Source organism: Bos taurus, chromosome 6 (genome assembly GCF_002263795.3).
Source record: "Bos taurus isolate L1 Dominette 01449 registration number 42190680 breed Hereford chromosome 6, ARS-UCD2.0, whole genome shotgun sequence".
Lineage (NCBI taxonomy): Eukaryota > Metazoa > Chordata > Mammalia > Artiodactyla > Bovidae > Bos > Bos taurus.
The window spans coordinates 69,103,521-69,130,269 of record NC_037333.1 but is presented as its reverse complement, the minus strand read 5'-3'; the positions used below and the strand labels follow the sequence as shown (position 1 = coordinate 69,130,269).

Genomic DNA, 26,749 nt, shown 5'->3' with positions numbered 1-26,749 from the left:
CAAAAGGCCCCCAAAGGCTTAGAGGGAGAACCTGGTAACAAAGATTATTAATATCTTGTTTATCTTGGAGTTCCAGGCCAGGGGTGCTGTCAGTTGAAATGCCTGGTCCTTTGCAGAACTGTGGGTAGTACGATTCTATGATGTAAATACACAGTGGGGTATCCTGGAGTGGTGATTCCTGGCTTCCAGGGACTCCTTAAAGTGGGGAAGATAAGGTCTGCTAGGATTCTAACTACTTAAAAGGCCATTCTGTATGATGCTGCCGAGAGGGGACGTATGAGAGATACTCTAAAATGTGTCCTCCCCCTTGCCTCGGCATTCATGGACTCTCTGATGTAGGTAACTCGTCCTGATATTTGTGCGCTGGCACCGCATAGACTCACTTTTATGTGGGTGGCAAATTTATTGTTCTCTGACAGGGCCTCTAAATAACATGGGCTTTTCAAAACCATTTGGAAGGAAGACTACATCACTCTTTCTGGGTTAATAGGATTTAACCATCTATTATCTCCTATACAGGTTTACATGAAAGCCATACAAATTACAAAGCACAAAAACTTCACTGAGCTGAAATAAGAAACAGAAATGTTGATTCTCCTCTATAAACTTCTTCCATTCATCTTTTCCTCTTCTTTGGTTCTATGATGAGGACAACACAGTGACCTGTTGCTTACCCACAGATGTATTTCCGATCAACATGAGGCAGAACTTTCTAAGAATTAGAGTTGTCTAAAAGTCCAGTAGACTGCCTTGCAGTGCACTGAGTTCCCTGTCTGAAGGTGGTTGTTTTTTGCTATATTTAGTACCTAGTACAATGGCATCCTACTCCAGTAGTCTTGCCTGTAAAATCCCATAGATGGAGGAACCTGGTAGACTACAGTCCATGGAGTCCGAAAGAGTCGGACACGACTGAGCAACTTCACATGTTTACTGAATGAACGAATGACAAAGAAGACTTGCATCTCTTTAGCAGCACATACCACTCATCTGTACAATAAAGATTAGATCACAGATCTCATAGGGTCATTCTAAAGATTAACTGAGAAAATACATGAAAATTATCCAACATAGTATCTTGCACTTAGTGAACTGCTCATTAACTAGTAATAATTATGTTTTTTATTTTACATTATAAAATATAATCTAAAAAGGAGGGGAGAGAAGGGATTCCTGGGATTCAAGTAGAGGATAGAAAAGATGACCCCCAAATTTGAGGTTTGTGGTTTTCTATTCCTGTTCTCTTCATCCTGCCCTTCTGTGTCTGCCTTTCCAGAAGAATACCTCATCCCCTCCCCCTCCTTCCAGTTTAGGGAGCCACACTCTTTGACATGGTGGATTGACAATACACTTCTGTCAGTGGCTAAGTTCTGCCCCAATTAACCAGAGATCTTTTATATATATATTATTAATATGTGACTTAGAATGTGTGGACTGCAGTTCCACCATTATTTTCCAGTGACTCTTGGTCGCTTCTTGTGTTTGAAGCATTTGTCACAGGGATGGAAAAGACTTCACCAATAGCAAAGAGTGGAAACTCTACAAGAATTTTCTCTAATAGCCTCTTGGCATGGAGCATGGCAATAATACATATATGATGGTGAGGTCTAAATATGTCATTGCTATCTGTTGAGATGATTTACATAACTTGCTGATGACTGCTCTCACAGTCACGTGGCCGTTTTTGACTAGTACGCTACATGTTTAGGCTCCAGCATACTCACGTTAACACATGAGTCATCTGGTGTTTTCAGATTCCTCATTAACTATTATCATTATGCTTGTCTTATGCCTTCCACAACACACACACAAACTCAGCTATTCTACCTGTAGTTCTTTTTTCTCCCTTGAGGCCCTAGAAATTTGGTTTAACAGTCATCTCTGGAGACATCTGTGTTCTCACTTAGGTATGGATTAAAAGAAAATTAGGTTTTTATAGTAGCTCAGAACTGCTATCCAGAAGTATGTATTAATAGATGTCTAAATGGCTGCCGCTCACCATATTGTCCCTAAATCCTGTAGAGAAGCATTGGAAAAGATCATGGGGAATGTGTACCCCCTTCTGGGTATACAGAGCCCTGTATTCATTTCCTATTGCTGCGGTAATAAATTACCACACACTTGGCATCTCAAAACAACATGAATTTATTTCCTCACAATTCTGGAAGCTAGAACTGTGAAATCAAGGCATTGGCAGAGTCCTGCTTCCACTGGAAGCTCCAGAAAAGGATCCTTCTTTGCCTCTTTCAGCTTCTGTGCCTCCCGGTGTCCCAGGCTTGTGGCCGCTTCATTCCAGTCTCTGTCACCACATCACCATCTCCTCTATGTTTTCTCTTCCTCTGTCTCTTAAAAAGACACTTGTCATTAGATTTGGGGTAAATCAGATAATCCAGGATGATCTCATTTCAAGATCTTTAACTTAATTTTATCATCAAAGACAAGACTATTTTTCTAAGTTCACACTCTCAGGTACTAGGAGTTAGGATGTGGGCATATCTTTGGGAGGGACAATCCTACACGTAGGCCCCTCCCACTTCTTATGATGAAATTCCTTATCTACTTAGAGATTGAAATATTGGGCAAAGTACAGGCAGGGAGAAACAGAATTGGCAACCTTCACCACTACCATTATTTATTCCTATGTTCAAAGTTCAAAATACAATTGTTAAGTGCTTTATATGCTAAAGACCTGCTGAATCTTTTCACAGTCACTAGTATGATGAATCTACAAAAACAAATCAGTGAAGGTCATCTTAGGTTGCTTTAACAGATAGGTGGTATTCTGGCTAAGGAAGTGATTCCTCCACTCAACCCTGAGCCCATGATTGGAGATATTTCAAACAGAAGCTGGTAGGTCATCCCCTGGCATGTCATAAAGAGGATTCTTGCTCTTGGTGAGAATCTAAGATTATCACCCAACTCAAATCCCTGTGACTTCTTAATAATTTTAGGATCTCAGACATGTAGGAACACCAGACACCAGTGGGTGGATTCCTTTTCCTTGAAGAATTTGCTCAGTTTCTTCCTTCTGCCTGGATTTCTTCCAACTTTCCCAAATTTCGTTTATCTTTCATGACCCTCCCTGAGGACAATCTGTTCCAAGAACTTTCCTTGACTGTTCTGAGCCATGCCACACTGCTTTCTCACTCCTTTTCCTCCACACTTGTCCCTGGCTCCTATTTTGGAGGACCGTACTTATTGTGTGTTTTCTTACATTGTTTTGTTTGTTTTTTCCTATATGAAAGCTCCATTTTCCTAATTAGAAAAACTCATTGAGGATGAAATTGAATTGCCTATGGGAACTCCCACAGAAATGCAGACAAGAGAAGGCAATGGTACCCCACTCTAGTACTCTTGCCTGGAAATCCCATGGAGGGAGGAGCCTGGTAGGCTGAAGTCCATGGGGTCGCTAGAAGTCAGACACGACTGAGCGACTTCACTTTCACTTTTCACTTTCATGCATTGGAGAAGGAAATGGCAACCCACTCCAGTGTTCTTGCCTGGAGAATCCCAGGGACGGGGGAGCCTGGTGGGCTGCCGTCTATGGGGTCGCACAGAGTTGGTCACAACTGAAGCGACTTAGCAGCAGCAGCAGCAATAGTCAGGCACGTAAAAGGTAAATACCTATAGAATTGAAACAGTAGAGATATGCTGAGCACTTAAATGTCTTCCTCCACCTTGTCCTTTCTTCCTTAAACCTTGGTTATAGGTTAAAAAAAAAAAAAAAAAAGCATTTCCTAAGTATGTTTAGGCTACCCACTCCAGTATTCTTGGGCTTCCATGGTGGCTCAGATGGTTAAGAATCCACCTGCAAGGCAAGAGACCTGGGTTCAATCCCTAGGTTGGGGAAATCCCCTGCAGGATGGCATGGCAACCCACTCCAGTGTTCTTGCCTAGAGAATCCCCAGGGACAGAGGAGCCTGGTGGGCTGTGGTCCATGGGGTCACAAAGGGTCAGACATGACTGAGCGACTAAGCACGGCACAGCACAAGTGTGTTTTTCAGTCTTGAGTGTAAAAAGGCCAGTCTGCTTCTTTACCATACTTCTCATCTGACATCAGCCCTGCCCAGGACCCTGTGGCAACTGACTGTAAGAGCCATGAGCCATTGGTCAATGCAGAATATTCTGCTTTCATTTTGTTGTTGGCAGGGGGTCAATTCCATCTCAATATGTTGGTAGACCAGGAAGCAGAAGGACATCTTTTATGGGCCAGAGTTCTTACAAACAAACCCAAGTTTGAAAGGTGTGCCCTGACACCCCAGGGGAAAGGCAGTAAAGTCTTCTGACAAGAGAGACAAAGCTCCTTTCCAAAAGGAGCTTGTGCAAGTCCATCACTGACTTCTAAAACTTCAATTTCTTCTCATTTAACACTCCCCTTGTTTTTCCCATTTTCTGAACATCTATCTTCTCAGTTATTGACTCCAGATATATCACATGTTCTCCTTTTAGTTCAATTTTCCTTGAATTTCTTGACTATATTTCAACCTCTTTAAAGACCATTTGCATTTTTTTTCTGTCTTTTATAGTGTTGGCAACACTATACAGACAGGTGTCATTCACAGACTGCATTAATGAATTACTCTCTCTAGAGACTGGTGATTTAGATATTAAGTAGGAGCAGAGCTAACCCTGACCTTTGTAGCCCATACACACCTGCCCTCCTCTGTCCTCTTTCCCCTGCAAGGCACATGGCACCCTCGTCTCCCCACCTCCACTTCCAACCCAGGCTCTTAGTTTGAAGATAGCTTTTATCCTGTGCATGACTATTTTTATTTAGATCACTAAAGTACCTGGAAATGGAAGTGTGAGTCAGTCATGTCCAGTTCTTTGCAATCCCATGTACTCTAGCCTGCCAGGCTTCTCTGTACATGGAATTATCCAAGCAAGAATACTGGGGTGGGTTGCCATGCCCTTCTCCATGGCATCTTTCTGACTCAGGGATTGAACCCAGGTCTCCTGCTTTACAGGCAGGTTTTTTACCATCTGGGTCACCAGTGTGCTAAGTTGCTTCAGTCATGTTTCTGAGCCAACAGGGAAGCCCATTAAAGCCCCTAATTTCACCCCACTACAAATGTAAGTTAAGGTATAGCCCCCAGAGCATTTGTCTAGCCTCTTATATATCTTAATTCAAAGTTGGTATTTATAAAAAAAAAAAATGATGGCACTTTGATACCTGCAAGTCTCATACAACTTATCCATAATTTAACATGTAACTGTAAATTTACACTGTTTAATAAGAAAGAATGAAGCAGGGCAAAGGCTAATAGAGTTTTGCCAAGAGAACGCACTGGTCATACCAAATACCCTCTTCCAACAACACAAGAGAAGACTCTACACATGGACATCACCAGATGGTCAATACTGAAATCAGATTGATTATATTCTTTGCAGCCAAAGATGGAGAAGCTCTATATAGTCAGCAAAAACAAGACCGGGAGCTGACTGTGGCTCAGATCATGAACTCCTTATTGCCAAATACAGAGTTAAATTGAAGAAAGTAGGGAAAACCACTAGACCATTCAGGTATGACCTAAATCAAATCCCTTATGATTATACAGTGGAAGTGACAAACAGATTCAAAGGATTAGATCTGATAGACAGAGTGCCTGAAGAACTATGGACGGAAGTCTGTGACATTGTACAGGAGGCAGGTGTCAAGACCATCTGTAAGAAAAAGAAATGCAAAAAGGCAAAATGGTTGTCTTAGGAAGCCTTACAAAATAGCTGTGAAAAGAAGAGATGCAAAAGGCAAAGGAGGAAAGGAAAGATATATCCATTTGAATGCAGAGTTTCAAAGAATAGCAAGAAGAGATAAGAAAGCCTTCCTCAGTGATCAATGCAAAGAAATAGAGGAAAACAATAGAATGGGAAAGACTAGAGATCTCTTCAAGAAAATTAGAGATACCAAGGGAATATTTCATGCAAAGATGGGCTCGATAAAGGACAGAAATGGTATGGACCTAACTAACCCTCTTAATACCTAGAAGATATCAAGAAGAGGTGGCAAGAATACACAGAAGAACTAGCCAAAGAAGATCTTCATGACCCAAATAATCAAGATGGTATAATCACTCACCTAGAGCCAGACATCCTGGAATGCAAAGTCAAGTGGGCCTTAGAAAGCATCACTACAGGCAAGAGTGCTGGAATGGATTGCCATTTCCTTCTCCAGGGGATCTTCCCAACCCAGGAATCGAACCCAGGTCCCCTGCATGGCAGGCAGACGCTTTACCATCTGAGCCACCAGGGAAGCCCAATAGAATTCCAGTTGAGCTATTTCAAATCCTAAAATATGATGCTGTGAAAGGGCTACACTCAATATGCTGGCAAATTTGGAAAACTCAGCAGTGGCCACAGGACTGGAAAAGGTCAGTTTTCATTCCAATCCCAAAGAAAGGCAATGCCAAAGACTGCTCAAACTACCGCATAATTGCACTCATCTCACACGCTAGTAAAGTAATGCTCAAAATTCTCCAAGCCAGGCTTCAATAGTACGTGAACTGTGAACTTCCATATCTTCATGCTGGATTTAGAAAAGGCAGAGGAACAAGAGATCAAATTACCAACATCTGTTGCATCATCAAAAAAGCAAGAGAGTTCCAGGAAAATCGTCTACTTTCTTCTTGACTGACTATGCCAAAGGCTTTAACTGTGTGGATCACAGCAAATGGTGGAAAATTTTGAAAGAGATGGGAATACCAGACCACCTGACCTGCCTTTTGAGAAATCTGTATGGAGGTCAGGAAGCAATAGTTAGAACTGGACATGGAACAACAGACTGGTTCCAAATAGGGAAAGGAGAACATCAAGGCTCTGTATTGTCACCCTGCTTATTTCATTTATATGCAGAGTACATCATGAGAAACGCTGGGCTGGGTGAAACACAAGCTGGAATCAAGATTGCCGGGAGAAATATCAATAACCTCAGATATGCAGATGACACCACCCTATGGCAGAAAGTGAAGAACTAAAGAGCCTCTTGATGAAAGTGAAAGAGGAGAGTGAAAAAGCTGGCTTAAAACTCAACATTCAGAAAACTAAGATCATAGCATCTGGTCCCATCACTTCATGGCAGATAGATGGGGAAACAATGGAAACAGCGACAGACTTTATTTTGGGGGGCTCCCAAGAATCACTGCAGATGGTGACTGCAGCCATGAAATTAAAAGACACTTGCTCCTTGGAAGAAAAGCTATGACCAACCTAGACAGCATATTAAAAAGCAGAGACATTACTTTGCCAACAAAGGCCCATCTAGCCAAAGCTATGGTTTTTCCAGTAGTCATGTATGGATGTTAGAGTTGGACTATAAAGAAAGCTGATTACCGAAGAATTGATGCTTTTGAACTGTGGTGTTGGAGAAGACTCTTGAGAGTCCCTTGGACTGCAAAGAGATCCAACCAGTCTATCCTAAAGGAAATCAGTTCTGAATATTCATTGGAAGGACTGATGCTGAAGCTGAAACTCCAATACTTTGGCCACCTGATGGCAAGAACTGACTCATTGGAAAAGACCCTGATGCTGGGAAAGATTGAAGGCAGGAGGAGAAGCGGACAACAGAAGATGAGATGGTTGGATGGCAAAAGTGACTCAATAAACATGAGTTTGAGTAAACTCCTGGAGTTGGTGATGGACAGGGAGGTCTGGCATGCTGCAGTCCATGTGGTTGCAAAGAGTCAGACACGACTGAGCGACCGAACTGAACTGAATAGAGAAAGATAGAGTTTGCCCTGACCTTGGCAATTCCTTTCCCCCAATAATCTAATTTAGGTGTTGAAGCCAGAACCAGGGCAGTGGTTGGATTGATAATCATTGTAGAAAGGGAGACAAAGCCATTGGTGTTACAAGAATTTACTGGCATTGTTCTACCCACCCTTTTCCTCAGTGGCTGTATATCTAGTCTTCACAGTTTCAGTGTTCCTGACTGTGAGTGTGATCTGTACTGTCTCTGTACTGAGACATGGCCTCAGTGACCAGTTCGAAACCAGCCCTGCAGCCGTTCTGCCCTGTGGAGCTTCATCCAAATTTTATAACATCATCAACAACAGGAAAACCTTAAGCTAAGTTTCTTTTTTTTTTTTTAAAGGCTAATTCATTTTTTAAAAAATTTTTAAAAGTTGAAGTGTAGTTGATTCACATATCATGTTAGTTTCAGGTATATAACACAGTGATTCAGTTTTATATATACATGTATATTCTTCCTCAGGTTCTTTTACCTTATAGGTTATTAAAAATATTCAATTTAGTTCCTTGTGCTATATAGTAGGTCCTTGTTGGTTATCTATTTTATATATAGTGGGGCATAGTGTTAATCCCAACCTCCTAATTTATCTCTCCCCCAAGTAGGGCCAAGTCTCACATTGTTCGTATAGCAACAGTTCATACAGTGTCCTTCCTTGAGAGAACTATTTCTATTACTTGAATGGGCTCTCTTATATACTCACAAATCAAAGCTCTTTCAGGATTCAGTTGTCTTGTGATTGTTTTGGGGACCTGGCCTTAGGTTACATTTTCTTCCTCTCATTTGAAGAAAGTTCTTCCTCCTGCCTCATGAACCCGTCAGCAGATTGCTCACCTGGTGCCTCTATCAAGCATGTATCAATACAATGATCAGTCAGATCAATTTAGACCTTGGTTAAATTTAGTGGTGCACCTGTGACAAGGTTGTAATTCTTTGCCTTTGCCTTTGCACCTGACTGGGAATCAGGGCAGGTGCAAGGAAAATACTGAGACGCACAGAGGTAGGTGGAAGCAGAGCTGAGTCCTAACCATGGCCTCAACACACAGCTCTACCTGAGTCTCTGAAATAACAACAGTCACAGGGCCATGAGTTGGTGAGGCAAATGCAGCACTCACCTTTGGGTGTAAATTTTAGGGGGGCCCCCAAAACCCTGGTAATCATGATAAGTACTGTTTTAATGCATTATTTTAAAAAAGCAAAACTAATGCAAAAATCCATGATGAACAAATGATTAACATTTAAATAAATACAAGGATCAGTAGCTCAAATTATCTAAAGATTATTTAAGGGTATCACTTAGTCAAAAAAGATTGTCAAACAGCAGTTTCCTCAGCTGAAAATCAGACAAAAGAATAGGTAGATTTTTGAAAATAGTATTGCTGGGCTTGCTTCCTTTAAAGCCAGGAAAGTGAAACTATGGGGGAAATTTTTTTGTTTTTATTATAAATAAAATATTTAAACTTAAAATAATGTTGTACATTTAATATATGTGTTTTTCATGTTTCCCATGTTTTTTCAATTATTTTAATGATCTAGGGGAAATTAACCATTAAAAAATACACATGTATATCAGGACTCATATCTCCTTTGGCCTTAGGCTGCAACATAGGGACTTCCTCGATGGCTCAGTGGTAAAGAATTCACTTGCAATGCAGGAGACACAAGAGACATGGGTTTGATCTCTGGGTGGGGAAGATCCCTTGGAGGTGGAAACAGCAATTCACTCCAGTATTCCTGCCTGGAAAAATACCCCATGGATAAAGGAGCCTGGCGGGCTACAGACCATGGGGTTGCAAGAGACGAACGTGACTGAGTGACTAAGCACACACTACATATTGCAATGTGGAGCACGCAGCACTGGTGGGATAAGTGTATCTGTTATTTAGGAATGTCTTCAGTGGATTTTTTCCTGTGTTTGTCATAGGCTAAGTAGGAATTTTCTATAAGCAATGCTTTCTGGCAGATAAATGGAGAAGCCTAATGTTCCAAGGTGACTGGCTAGTAAGCCTCCTTAGGTACACTTTCCTTCTCAAGCACTTGTGCATCTTCTTCTTTTTTAAAGCAGCTGGACAGGAAGAGGTACAGAGCATTTGGAGTTGCAGAATTTCTAGTTTATTCCATCACCTGCCCCTTCATCAGCTGCCCTTGGCCCTATTTCCCTTTTTTCATTAATAGTGAATTTCAGTGAAAGCTCATCAATGTTTATCCTGATGGGAAAAATTATCTCAGGTTTACCATTTTTTAAAGTGGTTTCCATTTCCCTTGTGTTATATATGTCAGGATATTGTAAAATACCAAGAGTTGTCAAAATAAAGGAATGCTTACAAACAAATGGGAGAGCCCCAAATTCCCCAAATACCATTCATTCTTCAGATCAGATTATATGCTGAGAATTCCAATACTGGAACTGTTTGGCCATTAAGGACTTTATTTTGTTTATAGAAATCTAGCTAATGCCAGTAAATATCATTGCATTTTCTAAACTGCTCCAAGCCCTTGCTTTTGCCTTTTAAAGCATCTACTTCTCTACTTCATTATCCTTAATTTTTTTTTCACTTCTGTGGCCAAGAATTACTAATAGCTTCCTTCAGGGCTCAGTGTAATGTCCCCTGCTCAGCCCTGGCAGGACTGCAGTAACAGCCAAGGTGTGTATTGCCACCAAGAAAGCAGATGCAGTCTTTGGATATGGGAGCAGTTGGTTACTCTCATTTCACTCTGTCTTGGAGGCTGTCCATATATTGCAGAAAGTACACTGATAAGTTTAGAGCTTGCAGAAGAGTGTGGTCAGGCTCTTGGAGTCTGGAAACCTGAAGGAATATCAGACACACCTAAGGCTGCTGAACCTATGGGAAAATTTGGGGGCTGTCTTCAAATAATTGAAATGGATTTAAGGAATTAGACATGTTCTAAATGGCACCCATGAAGGGGTTAGGTGAGTTCCAGAGAAAAAAAATTTTGGTCAATATGTAAACTTTCCCTCCTTAGTAGGTTGTTATTATTTAGTTGCTCGGTTGTGTCTGACTCTTTTGTGATCCCATGGACTGTAGCTCACCAGGCTCCTCTGTCCTCAGGATTTCCCAGGCAAGAATACTGGAACAAGTTGCCGTTTCCTTTTCCAGGGTATCTTCCTGATCTAGGGATTGAACCTGTGTCTCCTGCATTGGCAGGCAGATTCTGTACCACTGAGCCACAAGGGATGCCCACATCCCTGCTGCTGCTGCTAAGTCGATTCAGTTGTGTCCGACTCTGTGCGACCCCATAGACGGAAGCCCACCAGGCTCCCCCGTCCCTGGGATTCTCCAGGCAAGAACACTGGAGTGGGTTGCCATTTCCTTCTCCAATCCATGAAAGTGAACAGTGAAAGTGAAGTCACTCAGTCGTGTCCGACTCCCAGAGACCCCATGGACTGCAGTCCACCAGGCTCCTCCATCCATGGGATTTTCCAGGCAAGAGTACTGGAGTGGGGTGCCATTGCTTTCTCCGATCTATCCTTTAACTGGAATTCTTAATCTTTTGACTACATCTACCCACTCTAACTCTCCCCCGACTCTGGTAACTACAAATATGATCTGTTTTTTTCCAAGTTTGTTTGTTGAAGTATAACACCATGCTAGTTCCTGGTACACGTAGTGACTCAATATTTCTATGCATTACAAAATGAGCACCACAATAATCTGGTTACAATATGTTACCACATGAAGATATTATATCATTACTGAGTATATGATTTCATAAACTATGAAGCTCCTTCATTTTGCAGCTGGAAGTCTGTACCTCTTAATCGCCCTCCTGAAGGCTGCTCTTAAGGCTACTAAGTTTCTAGGCTATTGAATTTTCCAGAGCAGGTGACAGTGTGCATATGACCTCTGATGAGCCTCTTGGTCGCAGATGGTGCTGACTCACATTTGCTCTGAAACGTATCTTTGTTATCAACCACAGATGTTTAGAATTTCAAAGTTAGGTAGAAGAACTTCTGGACAGATTGCAGGCATGATGAAGTAGTGGGAAAGGAAGCAGGGATTAAGGACAAACAGAGATGGACATTGTCATTTTTCCGGGCACTTCCTGGCATGATATTGGTGGACTACACGTCTCTGCAAACGTCCCATCAGGCTTCTGTTGTCCCCAAACCAGAGAAAAGGAGGAAGGATGGTTCCTAAGTCACAAGAGTGTTGTATCAAGGCAGAGTAAGATACCCACCCCACCCCTACACATACTCAGGGAAGGGATCTACTTCCTGCTTTTTCTCCCTCCAAACTGCAAAAAAGCCATCTTGCATATCCCTTTCTCTTTACCCCAGCTAGGACCAGATTGCTGACAGCTGACATACAGACTAACGTGTATGGACAGACCCTCTTGCTCCCTCTTAGGGGACAAAATTTACCTTTTAAGCCTTAATGAGTTTCTATAATTTCTTCTCAGTTCATCAGCAAGGCACATATATGTCCAAAAACATGACACATCATACATATTTATAAGATGTAAACTGGAAATAAACATCAAGTAAATTATATTAATCATACTTTTTAAAGTCTACCTAGTTCTTTTCTTGGAACCCAAACTGCTTTTTTAGCCAATTCTCTCATAATCTGTGTCTATTCATATAGGCTTTATTTAGTCTAAAGCAAAGTTGAAAAATATATACAGCAGTGTTTACATTAATATTATATGAAGAATCTGGTTTACTCACAAGAGTTAAGTGCCAGGGAATTCAAATTGCTCTCAGATAAAAAAAGAATGAAAAGAAAAACAAATTGGTGTTGGAGCTAAATCTGCCATTTTTGCTTACTCCAATCCACTTATCCTGTCTTAGGCATTTTAGCACTCAGTAAAGTGGAAGAATCTTTTTATTCAGAGATCTTGGAAAACTCCATCTGCAATGGGGCCTACAGGGATTTTTAACCTTATAATTTCCTGGGGCTCTTATATTTGGTTCAATTCCTGGGTCGGGAAGATCTGCTGGAGAAGGAATAGTCTACCCGCTCCAGTATTCTTGGGCTTCCCTTATGGCTCAGATGGTAAAGAATCTGCCTACGGTGAGGGAGACCGGGGTTCAATCCCTGCGTTGGGAAGATCCCCTGGAGAAGGGAAAGGCTACCCACTCCAGTACTCTGGCCTAGAGAATTCCATGGACTGTATAGTCCATGGGATCTCAAAGAGTCGGACATGACTGAGTGACTTTCACTTTCCTTTTTACTTTTTTTGGATTCTGACTGGTCCTAGTCAAGATAGATGCTGGGAGAAAAGTAGCAATGTTGTGAAGAGCAGTAAGGAGTTATGAGCCCCTGCTGGTTTGTTCTTTTTTGGTGTAACTGGCAAGTTACTTACCTTCTACACCCAGTTTCCTCATCTGTTAAATTACAAACAAAATCCCTGGGGATTTGTAAGGATGAAATAACATAACTATATATATATAGGCCCCAGAAAAAAAAAAAAAAATTCCCCAAAGCCAACCACCCTAAAATACCCCAAGAAAACATCTCTGTTATATTAGCATGGAACCATAGGACTCTGTTTCTGAAAGGGATTTCATAGTATCTAGTCCAGAGGATTTTTTTTGGTTTTTGTTTTCCTTAAGCCATGGTCCTTTGAAAAGAATCTTATGAGGAACCTCATGCTTGAGATGAAAGTGGAGCTGGGTCTGGATGGAGTGGAAAATTGGACACAGCCTACCATCCCCCTTCCCTTCCCTGGAAGAGCCTGAGGCATCTGACACACCTTCCAGAGCACAGTGAGAAAACCAAACATCTGATCCAATTCCACCTTTTCACCAACGAGGAAGCGGCCCAGAAATGTGACATTGTTGTTACAGCAGTCGGAGCAGAGCTACCACCTACATTCCTATCACCCTTCCGTTCAGCACAATGAGAAAGAATACGTGGGAGGATTTGACCCAACTCTAAGTGCTAAAGACATAGGGTTTTAGTTCAAAATATGTGAACTTTTTTTCCTGTAGCAGATGATAATCTTTTGGGTGGCCCATTTCCATTTTCATGTTTATTTTTGAACTGTTTTTCATGCTACTGAAAGCATTTCCTGTGTGGTTCCAATATCTTCTCTGAGCCTTGAGGACAAATAGCAGCTGTGTAGGTTTCTATGAACTTTGACTATAAACAGCTTCACCCCCTCCTGTATCCTCTACTTTTGCCTCCTGTGATCTCTTCTGATGCTAAATAAAAGTCTGTGATTTCTACATGCTTTCACATTTGGGGCACTTTACTTCTACCTCTTGACCAGAGTATTCTTCAAGGCTTGTTAACACAGTGCAGAAATGTAAGCTGACTCAGTACAAGTTTGAAGTCAATGTATTTTCTTTTTGAGATAAGGCTACGTTTATACAAACAACCTCAAACTTTACTTGGAAAAGAAAAAAACTGTAAAGCAGTTTATGACTTCTGTGCTGTTTCAAAACATGGCCAGTTTCCTGTTAGGTGATTCATCTGTCTTTACGTTTCTGCGGAAAACTTAAAGTCATTTTAGTTACTTTCGGAAAAGAAGAAAGTTGAGTTGAGAGCTGGGATACTACAGGATTCTTCGTTGTCATGAATGTTGACCCTGAGTCCCCTAATGCTGACCTCTGTCTGCACTGCTTACCTAGGTTTCTCATTGCTTGGTCACGTCCACATCCCCTGGGAAGGTCTGGGGACTCCAAGAGGGTAGGCATGTCCTCTTGAAGGTCTCCCGCACAGCCGATTTGCTACCTTGCTCAAGATTGGTGCTAACAAAATGCTTACTGAAATCAGATGTTTATGATTATCATTGTCACTAATCTCACACTACTGCAGCTCACTAATAAAAAATATTGAAGGCAAAGAAAAAAATGTTTATTGACTGATCAGGAGACTTTCCTAGATGTTGATCAGGCATGTTGAAATCTCCACTTTAAACTCCTATACCAAAGGAAGATTAGCTTCCCTGGTGGCTCAGATGGTATAGAATCTGCTTGCAATGTGTGTGACCCAGGTTCACAATCTCTGGGTTGGAAAGATCTCCCAGAGAAGGAAATGGCAACCCAATCCAATATTCTTGCCTGAAGAATTCCATGGACAGAGGAACCTGGCATGCTACAGTCCATAAGGTTGCAAAGAGTCAGACACAATTGAGCGACTCTCACTTTTCACCAAAGGAAAATACATAGTGTGATAATATTCTACTAGTTTGAAAATATATATATATATAATTGAATGAAAGAGAACTATGAGAACAAAGCAAAAAGACCCCTGAGAGGCACTATAGCCTTCAATTTCCAGGTCAAATGAGCTCGGCTGGAGACAGAATGACTTTAGTAACACATATATGTAAGAATAGTTAATACTTACTGGGGACTTACTGTATTTCAGGCATAATTCTAAAGTGTTTTATGCCTCATATGTCATTTACTTCTCACAACAACCCTCTGAGACAGGCCATTACAGTACTATCTCCACTTTACAGACATGGAAGTGAAAGTGAAGTCGCTCAGTCATGTCCGACTCTTTGCGACCCCGTGGACTGTAGCCTACCAGGCTCCTCCGTCCATGGGATTCTCCAGGCAAGAGTACTGGAGTGGGTTGCCATTTCCTTCTCCAGGGGATCTTCCTGACCCAGGGATCAAACCCGGGTCTCCTGCATTCCAGGCAGACGCTTAAACCTCTGAGCCACTACAGACATGGAAACAGAGACTTAAATCATTGGTGCACAGTGATGGCAAGACTGTTACAGGCAGCGTGGCTCTGGAAACACCTTTACCACGAAATGACTGAATAAATGAAATGCACGCAGAAGAAAACAATGCTTTCATCATCATCATGCTTGTTTCTTAGATGATTTAGTTGAAGACTATGAGGTGTCCTTTATTTTCTGGGTTTTAGAGAAAGGTAGTGAAGAGAGATAAGAGAAAGCCATCAGAGCATTAACTTTTTCTTCTTGTCATGATCTGACACAGAATTTTATAAATCACTGATCTGTTTTGTTAGGGCCTGTTTCTGGGCATTCTCAGATTTCACTCAGATAATTTTCTCTGCACTAATATGAGGAAATTAAAGGTAAGTATTATTCCTGCTAAGATAGGTAGTTAAACTGAGGCAATAAAGAAGCCAGGCTTCAGGTCTCATTAGTCAGTCACCAAGTGGTCACTCGGCCCAGGCCTTCCTAGTCACAGCTCAGTTCTGTCCACTGGAAGCATCGCCTAATGTCCATAACCAAGATAGATGAGCAGTCTTGTTCTCTTTCAGGTTTGTGGATGGCTCCTAGAAGATCTTGATTTACTCTGGAGGAAATACTGTTTTCTTTTCCGGGGTTGGTTTCCTGTCATCCTGCTCCACCCAGTTGACCATGAACCAGCCAGACCCCGCTGAGGACCCGGATCCCAGCCCTGAACCCCTGTGTGTGGTGTGTGGCCAAGCCCACTCCCCCGAGGAAAACCACTTCTACACCTACACGGAAGATGTGGACGATGACCTCATTTGCCACATCTGCCTGCAAGCTCTTCTGGACCCTCTGGACACTCCATGTGGCCACACCTACTGTACAGTCTGCCTCACCAACTTCCTGGTGGAGAAGGACTTCTGCCCCGTGGATCGAAAGCCTCTGGTTCTGCAGCATTGCAAGAAATCCAACATCCTGGTCAACAAGCTCCTAAACAAGCTGCTGGTGACCTGCCCGTTTACGGAGCACTGCACCGAGGTGCTGCAGCGCTGCGACCTTGAGCACCACTTTCAAACGAGGTAGGGAGGGGCTTCGCTTGTGGCTCAGCTGGTCAAGAATCCGCCTGCAGTGCGGGAGACCTGGGTTCGATCCCTGGTTTTGGAAGAGCCCCTGAAAAAGGGAAAGGCTACCCACTCTAGTATTCTGGCCTGGAGAATTCCATGGACTGTATAGTCCATGGGGTTGCGAAGAGTCGGACGCGACTTTCACTTTCACTTTCTAGGGAGGGGCTGCCCCTCGGCCAATCCTGAGAAGCCCCGCCCTCACGGCCGCTGCTGCAAGGGCCGGGTGTTCCAAGGTCCCGGTGCTCCTGGAAATGCCTGTTTCTTTACTTTCTGCTTTGCAGCCAGTGAAAGGATTCATTCAAAATAAGAAACGGTTGAGGTATTCTGGCTGTGGTTCAGTGTGAGGAAACAGCACGTGGTAGAGTTGTGGGGTGTGATTGTGTGTATGTGTGGGTGTGTGTTTATACGGTTGGAAGGTTTTCTGGTAAAATATAAATAATATAAAATTTGCCATTTTAAGCATTTTTAAGTGTGGCTCAGTGACATTAAGTTTACACTGATGTAACAATCATCACCAATAACCATTTCCAGAATTTTTTTCATCTTCCAGAACTAAAACTTCACATCCATTTAAAAAATTAAAATAAACCCTCCTCATTTCTTCCTCTCCAGCCACTGGCACCCACCATTCTGCTTTCTGTCTCCATGAATTTGACTGCTCTAGAAACCTCATATAAGAAGCACTGTTCAGTATTTGTTCTTTTGTGACTGGTTTATTTCATTTGGGTGCATCTGAAATGTGAAAGATAGTGGAGAATCTAATGAGCAGCTTTCTCATCTCATTTTGTGAGGCCTCAGGTTCCCAAAAAGATATCCTAGAGGACATTGCTTGTCTTTTTATGTAAGAAAAAAAAAATCTCTCCCAATTTGGCCCATGATTTGCTCTGTACAGGAAATACCAAAGCCCAACTATCCTTTGAGAAGACACGAGGTATTTTCAACTAAGTTTCTAAGAGGAGAGATTTACAAAACTTTTGTCCTTCTAGTGATTTGTTCTGCAAGTTTTTCAGCACAGGTGTGCACACTGGGGTGTGACTGCTCCTGCTGGTGGTCAACACCAGCCGCTCCACCATCTACCTCTTACTTCGCCCACTCACATTGTGTGTTCCTGAGCGTACTTCTTGTGGACAGCCTCAGGGGGCGGCCCTGGGTCTCAGGCCCAGGAGTTCCCCTCTTAGAGCATCTAAGGTGTTTAGTAAGACATGAACAGTAATACCAGCGTTGTTTTGTAAGAGGAAATTTGGAAACTGGTGTTTATCTTGGTTCCTGTCGTAACAAGGGCTAGAGGCAGGTGCGGGTGTTTTGTTTTTTTTTTCTAAAGGTCACATTCCTTAAGCCCTGAATCTGAGTCTTTGTCTTTGGGGACATGCAGAATCTCTAACATGGAAGTTTGCATCCAAAGCACCCGCCTGGGTGTAATGCTTCACACGTGTTTTCCATAGTAATTATGTCAGTGAACACACTTTCCCTGCCTGGATGTTGAGCCAGGTGCATCTATGTCAGATTCGTGAATTGCCTCTGACCCTCTGTGATCTCAGGTGTGTAAGCTAGGATGTGCCTCTTGTCTGGTTGCCCGGAAGGAAGGATGGCCAGAGGAGAAGGGGCAAGGGAGTCTGTGTGTGACCTTTGCTGCAAGTTTTGCCTGGGTAGGGGAGGTGTTGCCTGCAGGGGTGTGGGTCTGGGGTCAGAGATGAGGTGGATGCAGACACATGCTGACACAGGGCCAGGGCCAAGACTGCAGCCACACCAGACAAAAGAGGTGAGTAGCAAGAGGAGAAAAGGCCCTGGGAGACCTCCCTGCCCCATTCACATGTTGCCTACTTTTGCCGTTTGTATAATACATTTGTGTTTGGGAGCTGTATTCAATTCCTGCTGCTGCTGTAACAAATGATCGCAAACTTAGTGGCTTAAAACGATGCTAAGTGTGTTACCTTCCAGTTCCGAGTATTCGAAGTCCAACACAGGTCCCACTGACGTCAAGGTGTTTGGAGACTGGTTCCCTTTGGCTCTGGGGAGAGTCTCTTTCCTTGTGGCCTCCAGCTTCCAGAGGCCCCTGTATTCCTTGGCTTGTGGCCTCTTTCTCCATCTTCAAAGCCAGCAGCCTAGAATCTCTCTCTCTTCTCTCCTTCCTCTCTTCCCCTTCTCTCTCTCTGTCTCTCTCCTTTCCTTCCATCACCACATGTCTTTCTATGACTCTGATCCTCCTGACTTCCTTATGCAAGGATGCCTGTGATGACACGGGATCCACTCAGTGAATCCACCTGCATAGTTCAGGTTCCTTTCCTCATCTCAGGATTATTTAGTCGCATCTGTAAGTCCCCTTTGCCATGTGAGGTGACACATTCACAAATTCTGAGGATGAGGAGGCAGACTGCTTTGGGGAGGGGCATGGTCAGTATTCTGCCCACTACTGGAGTTTTGCAGGAGATGGGTAGAGAGGACAGAGACAAGGAGAGAAATAGCACTCTGAAGAGAGAGAGTGAAAACACGGCAGCCCTTCCTCCTCCCCTCATCAAGCACTGACTTGGGGCCGAGAATATCCCTAAGAATTGGGATAAGATAGCACATGGAGCTGAGAGCAAGGCTGGAAAGAAGTGCTTCCGGGGGAGGTCTTCCAGGAGACTGGTGGGGTGGGGCGGGTGCGGGGGAGGTGGCTTCTAGGGTCTAGAGAGAGAGATGACTCAGGTGCACCTCAGCTGCCCACACTGGCTGCATGACCCCACACCTCCAGGAAGCCCGGGAGAAAGGTCTGCGGAATGCTCAGCGCATACCGAGATGTGCAGAGCTAATTGAATTCACATGTCTGAGCTGGGCCCTCAGAGTCTTTCACCCTCCCCTTCAGCAGCCCTCGGTGACGAGGGAACTCTCAGGGCAAGGTGTTGGGCCTCCACACTTGCTGTGACTCCACACTTCAGCTTCCTAAGTAGGTTAAAACCAACATTTCCAAAAATACGTTGAATTTGTTAGTCATCAAATGCTTAATATATACTTCCTTGCCTCCTGCTCCCTGAGCATTTTACTGGCCAGGATTCAGAAACCGGAGCTAATCTAGAACTTGACTCCAGAGCCCTCTTGGGCCCGGGGCCTGTGACCAACCAGTTCAGTAGACTACCTCTTCCTCCTCTTAGAAGAGAGGTTAAGATTAAGGCACTATTACTGCTGAGTCTCTTAAAGTAGGAAAACTCACACGTTACCAGGAAGCTGGTGTTTTCCTTGCATTCCGATACGAGGCCTCCAGGTCGGTGGCTGCTTGTATGGAAGTCTTGTCATATGTTTGTACTAGAAGACAAATTTATATTTATAAATTTTGCATTCTTCATTTCAGTATTTAAAATGTAAAGAGTTAAAAATATTTTATTTGACTGATGGTACTTTGATGAATATAAAGTAGTCAGGCTGAGAATTGACCTAAAATGGAGAACTTCACTGTAATTCTGGTTGATAACTACGGGGAGACTGACGTGGATCCACATGTCCTTCCAGGGGGTCCTAGAGAGCTAGCAACCCTGGGCTTCACGGGAAGCTCCCTATAGGCGGTTTGTCCGCCCGTGCAATGGGAATTTATTTTAGTTGACTCCTTGAATACTAAGCTCTTGGAGAAATAAATCACATTTAGAATGTTTCCATTGTCCCTTTAGTAAATAACCTGTGTTCAAGAACTATTTCTGCAGGGTCTCTGTTCACGGCCTATCTGGAGGATCATGCATGCTATGGTTATCAGGGATGCTGCCTGTTTTTCTGCAGAATTTATGTCATTTGTAAACATTGTCTTACTACTTCAGACCTTGGGTTGAATATAAATCCTAAAGTAAAGCATGTATGGGCAACTGTGGGTGTGCATGACTGGCTGGACCAGCAATGACTTGGGTGACTATTTTTAACTTCAGATTGAAGAGTTCTTCTATGGGAGTAAATCTAAGCATGTGAGCTGATGTTTGGAATCTTCTGGATAATTCTGTTGTCCTCTGCTCTTAGATGATTGCAGACTCCCATCATATGGGTCTACTATAAAGAATTCCCACGAGAGTGATGGGCTGTTGAGTGCAATGGCAGACTTCCCTACCAAGGGATATTGGCAGTGGGCGCAGTTGGGGCACAGCAGAGGGTCAATTCAGTGCACCTCTCTTGACCCAGACTGGCAGTGAGAGGGTGTGTGGAAGTGAAGCTTTTACTTCTTTGATCCTGAGTGGGCATTTTTTAAGTCTCAAGACTACATCTTTATTTTGCAGTATCATTCTGTGCATATATAATATTTATCAACAATCCACAATAGGCCAGGCCCAGAATGAAAGAAAAATCTATATAAGCCACAATTTCTGCCTCTGAGAAAATGACCTCTGAAAGGTAAAAGAGAATTTGAAAACACACACATGTTGAGTTCATGGTATAAGCCACTTTGCCCTTGAGTTTCTCTCTCATGGACGGTAATAAAAACGTGAGACAGTAAAGCTGACCCCCTTCAGTATTTACTTAGCACAAATAAAGAGCTCATTGTTCAGTGTTTTGAAAACAGTCCTGAGTGAAAATGTGATGGTATTGGCATGCCTGACTGAAGACTCTCTAGGGTTATTTTCTTGATTAAGTTTAAACCCAATGTCCTGGACATTTCTTCCCCGAAGACCTACGCTGGAACCTCTCCTGACCTTTTCTTCTATCAGGGCCCTTCTCTGTTGTTGTTGTTCAGTTGCTCAGTCACGTCTGACACTTTGTGACCCCGTGGACTGCAGTGCGCCAGGTTTCCCTGTCCTTCACCATCTCCTAGAGTTTGCTCACACTCATATCCATCAAGTTGGTGATGCCGCCCAACCATCTCGTCCTCTGTGGCCCTCTGCTCTTCCTGCCCTCAATCTTTCCCAGCCATCAGGGTCTTTTCCAATGAGTTGGCTTTTTGCATCAGGTGGCCAAAGTATTGGAGCTTTAGCCTTAGCATCAGTCATTCCAGTGAATATTCAGACCCTTCTCTGTACCATTTTCCATAAACACAGACTCAGCTAGCTGCCTACAGGGTGGGGAAGGTTTTACTGCCAGAGTAAAGGACCAGGGACTATTACCCTATGGAAAGGTGGTCAAATAACAAGTCTCGTTGGTCATTGTAGCCTGGCTTAACATCTCCACTCTGACTGTACTTAATGCATTCTTCACATGACTTTCCAACCCTGAACCCCCTTTCTCCTGGCCCTGCCTAACTGAGAGCTGTTCTTTTAGTTCTCCTGGGCACAGAAGAGATGAGGCAATTTTCTGCCTTTGTTTTTGAGAGAACCATTGAGCATCCATCAGATTATGCTCCAAGCAATTCTTTAAAGAAATCACATTCTCCTAGACACCCATTCCAAGAAATATTCCTTACCTTGGTTCCTGGGCATTTATTATCCATCCATATACATGCTCAACCCCTGCCATCACTCTCATGAAGTTTGAAGTCTATTTTTGCTAATTTGCCTGTGATCAAGAAAGACTATTCCAAGAAATGGTCTCTTTAACCGAGTTGAATTCTCTTTCATTCAACAGATATTTATTGAGCATCTACTATGTTCTAGGCGCTGTGGTGAGAATACAGTAGAAAACAGGACCAATAGAGCTCCTGCCCTCAAGGAGTTCCCTGCTTAGTGACAAGGAAAAAATACAAGAAAACTGGAGGTGATTGATGATTGGTGATGTCTGAGCTGACATTTAAGGATAAAGAGGACTCAGAGCCTGGAGGCAAGGATTAGGGTTAAGACTGTACTGTTTACAGCAATCCATGACCATTTGAAAGTAGGATTTTATTCCCCAAAGATTATATTAGATAGGACTACATCTGAGGATGGGTAATAAAAAATTCAAGTTATATTGATCTAACTATGTAGAAGTTTCCTTTTTCTCATCTAGCACAAAGTTTGGGGCTAGGAAGCTCACAACTAGTATGATGTTGCCATCAAGAATCCAAGCTCCTTCTGCTTTTCAGTTAGCATTCATCCTCATAATCATTACCTCGTGGCCTCAAAATGGCTGCTCAAGCCCCAGCATCACATCCAATTTCCAGGCAAAAAGAACCAGGCCTCAAAGGCAAAATGCAGTGTACAAACTGAGACTCCCTCCTTTAAAGAGCTTTCTAGGCTGTGTCACCCAGTAATTTCTTCTTATACATTGTTGGCCATTGTCATATTACGTGGCTGCCTGCCTGTGGGAGAGGCAAAGTGCATCACCACCATAAACAAAACACAGGTGCTCTTAAAAAGAAGAAGATGAGATTAGATATTGAATAGGAAACCAGCTGTTTTTGTAAGAGTGACAGAAACAATAAAAAACAGTACCTTCATTTTAATATTGCATTCATATCCATTAAGGCATCTTATCCTTTTGAAATGCAAGAAGTGAAAGGTAGACATCTTTCTTTTTAATAGAGACTTGGAGAAGCAATCTGACCTACCCAAGATCATCAGAAATACAATCCAGCACACTCTGAAGCCCATAGTCTATGTTATATACGATGCTACTTATGAGTTATGCTCTATACAGTAGATCCTGGACATTCAAGATGAGCATGTCCCAGGACTCTGTGAAACTCTGTATTCAGGAAAAGACTGAGCAGGAGGAAAGAAGGGCCAGGATGAGACCAGCAGAGCCTCTTGGAAATGGATACTGATCTGCCAGCCAGGCTCATCCACAATTATTAGTGGCTATTAATAACATTTACAACAACAGCTAAACACTCATGCAGTCCTTTGTTCTTACAGGCATTATTTCATTCCACCTTCATAACAACACTGTGAGTTAAGCATACTATTGTTGTCTTTACAAAGGAGGATACGGAAGTTAAGAGAGATTAAGCAACATGTCCAGTATCGCACAGCTCATTTATGGCAGAGCTAGGGTTCAGACTCAAAGCCTGTTTGATGACAGCATCTCAATTCCAAACCTAACTTCCTTTTTTATGCTCTTCACAGACTCTGACTCTCTTGCATACCAGAGAAAGGGAGTGGAATTCAAATTAGGACCTCCAAAGAATTATAGATGCCATGCTTTATCAAGGTTGTGTATCTCAGATCTAAACTGTAGAAGTGAAATCTGTACATCCTCAGGGTCTACTGTAGTTAAAGTCTTTTAGCACTGTCAAAGATGAATGCAAATCTCTCATGCCAGTTTCCTGCTTTTGTGTATATGTGTGTGTGTGTGTGTGTTTAAGTCGCTTCAGTCATGTCCAACTCTTGTGACCCCATGGACTGTAGCCCGCCAGGCTCCTCTGTCCATGGGATTCTCCAGGCAAGAATACTGGAATGGCTCGCTGTTTCCTCATCCCGGGGATCTTTCCGACCCAGAGATTGAAGCCATGTCTCTTATGTCTCCTCTTTACCACTAGCACCTGCAGTTGGTGTCATCCTGTAGATTTTCCCTAGTCTTCTTCCTGTGAAGTGGAGTTTGTTGTAATTGCCCGGTTATGGTTAATGTAACTATCTTTTTGAGCCAGTTCTGTTAAGATTTGGGTCTTTAGTTACCAAAATGGATTTTCATCTTCTTAAATATGAACTGGAAGGAGAGGAATCTGAGGCTTCTATGGTTTTCAGAGCTTAGGCATGCAAAGAAGCCCTCTTGTTAAGACAGGTAGTATGGTCTGGAATCATAGACCTCAAAGGTGGAAGAGATGCTGTGGTCCAGCCTCCACAGAACCAAGGAAATAGGCATTATTAGCTCTGTTTCAAAAATGAGATGACTGAGGCTCAGAGCTTCAGTGAAATGCCCAGAATCCTGCAGCTAGTGTCAGAGCCTAATTCAATTACTCCAGGGAGCAGGAGGAATGGAATAACATTTCTTCTTGATCAGGAGTCTGTATAAACTGTTTTTAAAGAACTTCATGTCTGTCTATTGAGGCTTTTGATTAGTCTCAGAGAGAATGGCACAACCTATTCTGTCATAGGGACAGTTTTCAAAATGAACAGGAAAGACATCACTTCCCTTACCTCTGTCTGTGTGGTCAGGACATTGACAGGTAAATTACCTTAAGTACATATTCTAAATAGACATGGAGAGGTAGAGCTGGTTCCTATTAACATTCCTGTGCAACAATATCCAAAGACTCACTTTGAGCTCAGCTCTCTAGGCTCTGTTCCAAAGATGCTGATTTCAACCTGTGTCATCCTCCAGTCAAGCTGGAGGACAGCTTCTGAGTATCTGCTTATTCACACAGTGGGCTCTGCATGTGCCATGTTCATGCCCTCTTCCAACACAGATCAGCTTCCAGCCCGTCTGCTCCCAGCCAGTGATGTAAATGTACCAGCTGCTTCCTAAGAACCAGTCGGCAGGAGGGGGCAGGTCCCTTTCCCAGGCATCAGCCTGCCTGCTCTCAGCCTAACCCTCTCGCCAGCCTTGGTGGGGCCCTTCGTTCTCACATCTCCCCATCTGAGAATCAGAGCACCTCACCGTCCTCATATGAGCCTGTGGTTTATCAACGCAGCTCCAGCTAAGGGCTCTGAGTCTGATTCTCTATGATCTGCTGATTGTGGGAACATGGCAAAGGTTGTTTAAGGGGGGGGCTGGGCTGGGCCCCTGCCACTGACAGACAGAAAGAAGGTGGCTGGTGGGGGGAGAAAAAGCTGCACCCTGATCGGAAAATGAAGGCGCTTCTGTTGCTGATCCTGCCTTGGCTCAGCCCTGCCAACTACGTTGACAATGTGGGCAATCTGCACTTCCTATACTCAGAACTGTGAGTCCCCTCTCACCGTGCCTGCCTGTGTCTGTGTGTTGGGGTGTCGGGGGTGGGACCGAGTCCATCCTTGGGCCAGCATGTCGGTTTAGAGGAATAAATTCCACATCCACTAAATGCACTTGGACAAAACATCCTGCCAGTAGTCTGAAGTCGCGTGCTTAGCGGTCTGTGACTTAACAGAGAAACATCATCTTACTGATGCAGTGCTTTCCCAGCAAGGCATTTTTTCCCTGGCATCTGTGCCAACACTGCTTTCTTCCTTTCTTTCTTTCTTTTTTTTTTTTTTGATACTCTGCTTTTTCTCAATAGCTGCTTCTTCACTTCCCTCCATAAATAGAACCAAAGGACCATTAAGAACAGAAGCTGCGTGTACAGACCTGAGGTCTCTATTGGACATTTCTAGTTATAAACAGATATCATCCTTTTTTGAGACAGTCGGTCTCTAATCCTGAAAACACCAAGAGTGTCAGTATGGGGGCAAGATAGCCCTATATGTAAAAAATCTACACCCTTTTTGTTTTTATTTTTGATAATTTTTATGCATCGGAAAGCAGAAAGAACCCTGCAGTGAATACCTAGATATAATCAGAAAGCAGAAAGAACCCTGCAGTGAATACCTAGATATACCACCTAGATATAATGATTAACATTTTGCCAATTTTTCCTCATTGTTTTATTTTTTATGGAAGTGGTTTGGAGTAGATTCCTGTCATCATAACATTTTACCTCTAAATATTTCATTATGCATCTCAAAAAAAAAAAAAAGACATTTTCCTCCATGACCTATGTTCATTTTGTAAGAGGAAATGACTCACATCCCCAATCTTTACAGTGATATTTTTCAGGCTGTTACTGTTAATAAGCTTTGAAAAAGGATTGCAGACTGATGTGAACAGCTTCTAGCAATCAGATGAAAAGTGCTGCTGTGTATGTCTCAGTGTTGGGAGTATTTACAGAAATGTAGTTCTCTTTACTCACCAGACAGGTAAAAATAGCAAGAGTTGCTTCTTTATAAATTAGAGTCAGGGTAGGGGGTAATTGAAAAGAGGGACTCTAAATAGAGTCCAGACATCCCAGAATAGAAAAGCTTGACTGGTCAGATTTAAGTAGAGATGCTCACATGTTTAGATATAACCAGTGCCTCTGTTATAGTTAGGCAGACTGATCAATTTGCCCAGCGCAGTAGATGCTCAATAAATGCTCCAGAAGCAGAGAAGAGAATGAATGACCTGGGTCTATGAAGGACATTCATTTTGAGGACTCTTCATTTCAGGATTTCCTGGTCCTCCTACCTTATTGGAATGTAAACCCAGTCCACCTTGGATAAGAAGGTTCATAGAGAAAGTATCTGGCTTAAGCCTGAATAGTGAGCATCTCTGGGGTAATAATGACATTGTGGAAGCTTTTCTAGAAAAACATATGATGGCAGATTTAATTGGGATTATGGAAAAGCCCCTTCCTCTCTCATGATGGATGCTGAAGCTATCTCTCAAATCTAGTGCCAGCAAGTGTTCCTCCCAGCCCTTTCCACCTGCATCTCTCCACCCCGACCCCCCACCCCCATCTACTATCCTTGTT

General features: G+C 42.9%; 1 protein-coding gene and 1 non-coding gene across 6 annotated transcripts in view; one reads left to right on the top strand and one right to left on the bottom strand.

The window, feature by feature from the left end:
* Positions 1-26,749, top strand: part of LNX1 (ligand of numb-protein X 1) — a 191,626-nt gene that overhangs the window by 63,741 nt on the left and 101,136 nt on the right. For 4 of the 5 annotated variants that reach the window (XM_059887616.1, XM_010806136.4, NM_001076234.2 and 1 more), the window contains exon 2: positions 15,952-16,443. In XM_059887616.1, the coding sequence (XP_059743599.1) occupies positions 16,052-16,443 (392 nt within the window). In that variant the 5' untranslated portion in view covers positions 15,952-16,051. Of the gene's footprint in view, positions 1-15,951; positions 16,444-24,294; positions 25,169-26,749 lie in introns of those variants that run through there. The other variant, XM_005207971.5, reaches the window with a different exon arrangement.
* TRNAG-GCC (transfer RNA glycine (anticodon GCC)) lies at positions 6,176-6,247 on the bottom strand. Its single transcript has one exon. It is a non-coding gene; the product is annotated as a tRNA-Gly (tRNA).